The following is a 6000-nucleotide window of genomic DNA, read 5'->3' as shown; positions in this document are numbered from 1 at the left end:
CCCCCTTCCCCCCCCCCCCCCGGGGGGCCGTTATTGTTCGTTCACAGGGATGGTGCCCCGCGATGCCTCTGCTCCTAACGGGTCGCGCCCTAGCGAGGAATGGGGATTATGACATTGCTGATCCCGAGCCTCTACAATGCGACATGTAATCAGACACGAACGACCAAGTCTTCTTGCGGCGGCGGGTCTCCGGGCCCTGCAAAACCTCCCTCTCTTTCTCATCCAGCCTCTCTGATGGGGTTTGCGCCATTCACTTGATCGTTCTTCTACTCTGCCACGCAGTACCGGCTAGGAAAAGGAAAGTTTTTGGTCCATGTCGACCTATTTTTGGACCCGGGCGGAAAGTAGAGTCTCAAGAGGCAGATCGAGGCTGTTGTCCATATCCATTCTTGGACGCCGCAGCCCTCATGTCGTCCACAGCACTTGCACATGCTCTATATAGCTAAGACGGGTCGGGCCTCGGGGAGACCTCTTCGTGGTAGCATTACCCTAATTTCAAAGACAGGCATCGCTGGGGTCGCCAGCCGTACAAAAAGGGCCAACTGCCTCGCACTCCCTCCTCTTTTACTCCAGCCTCAACTCCCTCTTTGTTTCCATCTGTTACCAAAAATGTCGAGCATACTCAAGAAATTGAAAGGAAAAGGAACGGCGATTCCCATCCAACAGGCACCTGCGGTCCCTAGCGGTTCGACCGCGTCGAGTTTGGCTCCGACCGCCCGTCCGCTAGTATCAAACCCTCAAGCACCCATTGTGTAAGTCCCCCCCTCCCCTTCTCCCTGGGGACGCATCGCGACGGTCGATCCTTGCGTTGGTGGTGCGATAATTCTGCTTGAGCTAACACCATCGCCTCCAGCGTCGTTCTTATCCACGGGTTGAACAGTTCTGAGTCTGCGTTCATCGGAGCAAATGGCACCAGCTGGGCGACAGAACTCAATCAACTGCTCGAGCCCTTGATTAACAAAACGGTCGAAGTCGTTGAGGTGGGATGGCAAACCACGCCGCTCAGCCCAGCGAACGTCAGTCTGAACATCAGCTCCACAGCGCCGGAGCTTTTGGATGCCGTTGCGTCCCAAGTGCGTGGGAGGGACTGGGTAGCCGTTGGCCACAGCATGGGTGGTATGGAAATTCTGGCGGTGAGTTGAAACGCTGACTTCGATCATTTGTCCCTCCCCTTGAAACATTACAACGCAACCGGGCTAACACGCCCTGAACAGGCCATGGGGATAGCCTTTGCAGAAGTCAGCGGTCAAGCGGCAAATCCCAGGACAGCCGTTACTCAGCGAAGTCAACAATGGGGTACACTGTTGGATTCGTGTCTAGGCATATTCCGACTTGCGTCTCCTGGTCAGGGTTCTCCTTGGGGCCAGCCGGGAGTTATCTTGGCGGGCTTAATACCTCATGCGACCGGGGCCCAGATCCGGGGGCTGCAAATAGACTCGACGGAATCAAGAGCCATCACGGACTCCTCCGACCAATGGTTTCGATACCGCCTGACCAAAAACAAACCAGTGAACGTATTCTCTGCGCAAGAGACTGAGCCAGTCGTCCCAGGGACCCCGAAGGTAAGTTTTGCTTCCTCCACACTTTTCCACTTCTGCGTCCAGCGCGCGGGAGACACTGCTTCAGGGAGACGACGCCCCCAAACTGACCGTTTTTACATATTAGATTGTCGACTATGACGGATCGGCCTTTTCCGTGAGCTCCACAAGGCTGACAAACTCCAAAACCGTCTTGCTACCGGGCGAGTCTCACACAAGCGCCCCGAAGGCCCAACCAGGTACCCACACGGCGGATATCCTCGTGGCCGGAGTCGCCTTTTGTATCGACGGGAAGGTGCCCCCAGGAATTGAACTCACACCTGGGAGGGACAAGCCATCGGGCTTGGCGGGCAAGGTCAGTAGGATCCTGCCATTGGCGTCCACGTTGAAGAGGCGGCTTCCTGGTGGGAGTGGAGGCCGTGGTGCGGGCGGAAGCGGTGGCGGGGCCGCACCCACCTCCTGACATTGTAGTCGCCGGTTCCAATGGAGGCGACTCAAAAAAAGCGGCTTTAAGGATCTCAAGCTTGATCCAGCAGTCCTGGCCAGTGTACTTGGTGACAATTTGGGACAAACCCGGTGTTCGGACGGAGAGGAGTAGTTTTGGAAACGCGTTGATGGTCGAGTTTTGGGTCCCGGCGAGATAGAGGCAACGACTGAATCCACGTCCTAGATTGTAAGAAATGGTCATCTCCCACCAAGGATGTTTTTCACTCCGGAAGTATCTTCGTGACATGTTGGAGAGAGACCTGGGACAATAAGATTTTACCGAAGTAGGTACCTGTGCCGGGATGTTAAAATAAGAATCGCTTACTTGGGGTCATCCCGCCCCAATCGGAATCGTCCTGGGCGAGTGAGATTATTCCGCTCTTGGGTCGAGGTTGCAGGATACACAGAGGCCAATGACAATTCGCAAATGGCAGGGTAACATCTTGAATCACTCTTGTTGTCCACTATCCTGGCACCCAGGCCTTCAGCAGTCGCACCCGGGGCGAGCGACTTTGATTCTGATCGAATCGGCCGAAACATTGCTAGGTTTCGAACGACGAGCATTGACTAAAGAAAACTGGTACTAGCACCGTTGGTCAGACAGAATCAAGGCCTCGTTGTATATATTCTCTTCATTCGTAATAAACAACAATACTTTTCATGTCTAGTGGTAGCTTTTTGACCGCCGGTCCGGTCGATGAGGACCGTCAAACTTCGAAATCGGTCATTTTTCTCCTTGCTGGATGTTTGACCCGGCCAACCAATGTCAGGTCATGACTTGGCAAATTCCACCAACCAGCTAGCTAGTTTCTGTACATTCTTCAGTGGGACGGCATTGTAGTTGCTCGCCCTGATACCTCCAACAGATCGGTGACCTTTGAGGCCGAGGAGCCCGCGCTGTTCCGCACCAGTCAAGAACGCCTTCTCTTTGGCCTCGTCCGGCACTACCTCTCCGCTGCCTGCTTTCGGCCCTGAGATGATTCGAAAGCAAATGTTCATCCGGCTCCTTGCGCTTTTGTGCGGCACGACGTAGTACGTCTCTGGGTGAGAATCGAGGGTTTCATACAAGAGATTGGCTTTTTGGTTGGCCACCTCTTCCTGACCAGAGACTTTGGTAGAGCCGAATGTGGAAACGAGACGCTGCAGGACCAACGTCGCAACATACAGGTTGAAGATCGGAAGTGTATTGTAGAGACTGTTGTTTGCTGCAATGGTAGAGAAGGAGAGCATGATGGGCGGTAGACATCCTGAGGTCGGGATCACAGGGGATAAGGCGTGGAGGAATGCTGGAGGTGGTAGAAGGCTGAGCAAGGACTTCCGAATGATAACCACAGTAATGCCGGCAATACCGAGATTCTTCTGAGCACCGCCCTGATAATAGTTAGCACCGCATCGGGGGACACAAATGGAATCGTTGGCTCACGAAGATGACTGCATATTTCCGAACGTCGATTTTTCGACTCAGAAAATTGCTCGACATGTCTGCCACCACGATCCTGTCCTCTTCCTCATTCCCGCTGGTGTTCTCTAAAGTTTTGGGGAAGTCGGGGAATTCGACACCGTCGACAGTCTCGTTGTCGCACAAATAAGTCAATGCACTTCCCTTTGGTGTTAGGTTCCACTCGCTCTCATCTGGGATCTTCCCAAACTTGCCGCCATTGCTCTTCCGAGCGTCAGTGGCAACATTGACATATTTTGCACCGATGAGTCTCGTAGCTTCCTGGCAGGCTTTGAGAGACCATGACCCGGTTACCAGGTAATCAACCTTCAACTCTGCCTCGATCTCCTTCTTGACCCGCTCTAGGACTTCGGCTTCCTTGCCTTCCCCTAGCTCCGCCACGGCCTTTCTCCGACGACGTTCAATCCAACAACCCACCAGATTCTGAAGGGCGGCACTGAATTCACCGGTGCCGCCTGCTTCCATAAACATCACATCGTACTCATCTGTGGGGATATCGTACAGAGTTGCCAAGGCGTCCTTGGCGTCGGCGAGGACCTTGTTTGCTGTAGGAGAACGGTGCGAGATTTCTGCCAGTGAGAGTCCGGTGTCCTGGAAATTGACAAATGCTTGGGCGGCACTCTCAATGACAGGGGTAGGAAGAGGGGCGGGACCAGCCCCGAAATAGGCGACTTCTGAGCGACCAGGCATGTTTGACGAGGGCTGGTAGTCTGAGGGATCTGTATTCAGCTAGATTCACCAGGTGACGTGCTTGATGTCGCGGGAAATGAACACCAAGTCAGTAGGGACAAGAGACGGTGGGTGGTAATCTTGAATTTGGACAAGTCAGTCTGAAGAATCTTACGCTTTTGCCCATCACGGAGCACAGAGATGAGTCAATGGCATGAAAATCGGAAGAGGAGCTTGGCAGGACAGAAAAATCATTGGAGCCAATCAACGACGAGCAGCCTCCGAGGCTACGCTGAGGTGCTTTTCTGCGACCAAAACGAAGAGAGTTTCATGATCACCCAGCCAAGATACTCATCACCTGGTCCCTCTCAATGGAGGCATTGACCTTGTGCGCGGTCCTCTTCGGGTCCTGCTGTAAGATGCTTCGGCTTCAGCATACATACTTTGTTGGGTTGTTGTCCAGGCGTCTCCCGTGCTGCAATGCTTCGCTGCTCTCTCAATCGTGTACACTCGTTAGGCCATTGTTGTCTCGTTGGTTGTTTATCTCTTGGACGACTAGCATTGACTATGTGCTCGTCTTTCTTCTATCAGTGCCTACCCAGCATATTCTTCGGGAGTACATTCAGAGCGTAGATACTGTCGGTCATGGATATGCGACCGGTGGTGGCTGATGCGCCCGAATTCAGTATTGAATGTGTTTGAACCGGTGATCAGCACAGGGACAATCAAAATTGCTGCTGACATGAAGAACGACTTCGGGGGCGGCGAATTGAGAAACTGCAAATAGCGTCGCAGACGACAGAATCTAACCGCAGAAAAGGAAGCAGAGGTTCGCTAACGAGTTGACTTGGTCAGGGATGGTGTAGAGAGGGTCGTTGGACGGGCATGCGATGACAGGATCAAATGCCAAAGGGGATGGCAAGCACCGAATACACTGAAATCCTAATGCATGCTCTCTGACAAACAGAAGGATGCGATGAAAAAGTGTCCGACAACTGGAGTTAATGTAGTTAAGGATATAAAATACATTCGAGGTATGTAAGAAGCGAAGTTGCCTTTGCTACCTGGAGAATTCTGCGTGCCGCCCCAACTCATTTCTAACCTCAACAATACCTCCATACATGATGCCATTGTCCATTGTCCCACTGCCTGCCGAGTTGGAAGTAGACCTCGATTATTGCTGACTCTACACTGCTGAGATTTTGGCTCTTCACATCTCAATCGTCCATCTCCGCAGAAAGAAGCCTTCTGAATTCCCACTAGCGGTAGGGTTTGCCACCTCCATTGTTTCCCCCCCAATACATCACCAACACAACCTCGTTTATTGACGATCTCTGTACAGACGATACACTGGAAATGGTGCTCCATAAACTACACCTATTGTTCAGCCTCAGCACTGGTTCCACCTCCTCGTTTGGCCGTAGACGATATGCAGGCCCAGATTCGTGAGGTATTCAGGCAACCGCAATTTCTCTTCGGATACGTTCAGCTCGGCTGCTGTCCAATCCTACTCAACAGCGCCCAAGTCGATTCGTCCCTGCATCCTCTGCCTGACAAGATATCCGTCTCATTGGGCAATATTCCTTGAAGTATCGCTGTGTTGCTGCGAGAACAAAAGACCCCAATGCCGCGAAGACCGCACAAAAAGTCTCGAAATGGCTGTCTCGCCTGCAAAAAAAGGCACATCAAGGTGAGTGCAGGATGTTGGGCACTCGGCGGGAAACCGCACTTGAACCAGTTACTGAAAGTCGACTTAGTGTGATGAACGTCGCCCTCGATGTATTAATTGCCAGACCGCCGAGCTGGGCTGCAACTTTGCTTCAAGCACATCCCCTCCATCGACGAAGG

The 6000-nt window shown here is 52.8% G+C and overlaps 2 protein-coding genes across 2 annotated transcripts; one reads left to right on the top strand and one right to left on the bottom strand.

The window, feature by feature from the left end:
* Nucleotides 1–609: 609 nt before the first annotated feature.
* AYO21_07908 (hypothetical protein) lies at nt 610–2001 on the top strand (the record flags this gene model as incomplete). Its single annotated transcript, XM_022657861.1, has 4 exons — nt 610–752; nt 854–1133; nt 1215–1562; nt 1666–2001. 4 exons carry the CDS (start codon nt 610–612, stop codon nt 1999–2001), a joined length of 1107 nt encoding a protein of 368 aa, XP_022509888.1.
* Nucleotides 2002–2795: 794 nt separating this feature from the next.
* Nucleotides 2796–4173, bottom strand: AYO21_07907 (phosphoserine transaminase; the record flags this gene model as incomplete). Its single annotated transcript, XM_022657860.1, has 2 exons — nt 2796–3395; nt 3448–4173. The coding sequence occupies 2 exons, from the start codon at nt 4171–4173 to the stop codon at nt 2796–2798; spliced, it is 1326 nt and encodes a 441-aa protein (XP_022509887.1).
* Nucleotides 4174–6000: the final 1827 nt, after the last annotated feature.

This window comes from Fonsecaea monophora (genome assembly GCF_001642475.1).
Source record: "Fonsecaea monophora strain CBS 269.37 chromosome Unknown Scaff64, whole genome shotgun sequence".
Lineage (NCBI taxonomy): Eukaryota > Fungi > Ascomycota > Eurotiomycetes > Chaetothyriales > Herpotrichiellaceae > Fonsecaea > Fonsecaea monophora.
Note: the sequence above shows the minus strand (reverse complement) of the source record. Positions and strands in the feature narration are given on the sequence as shown.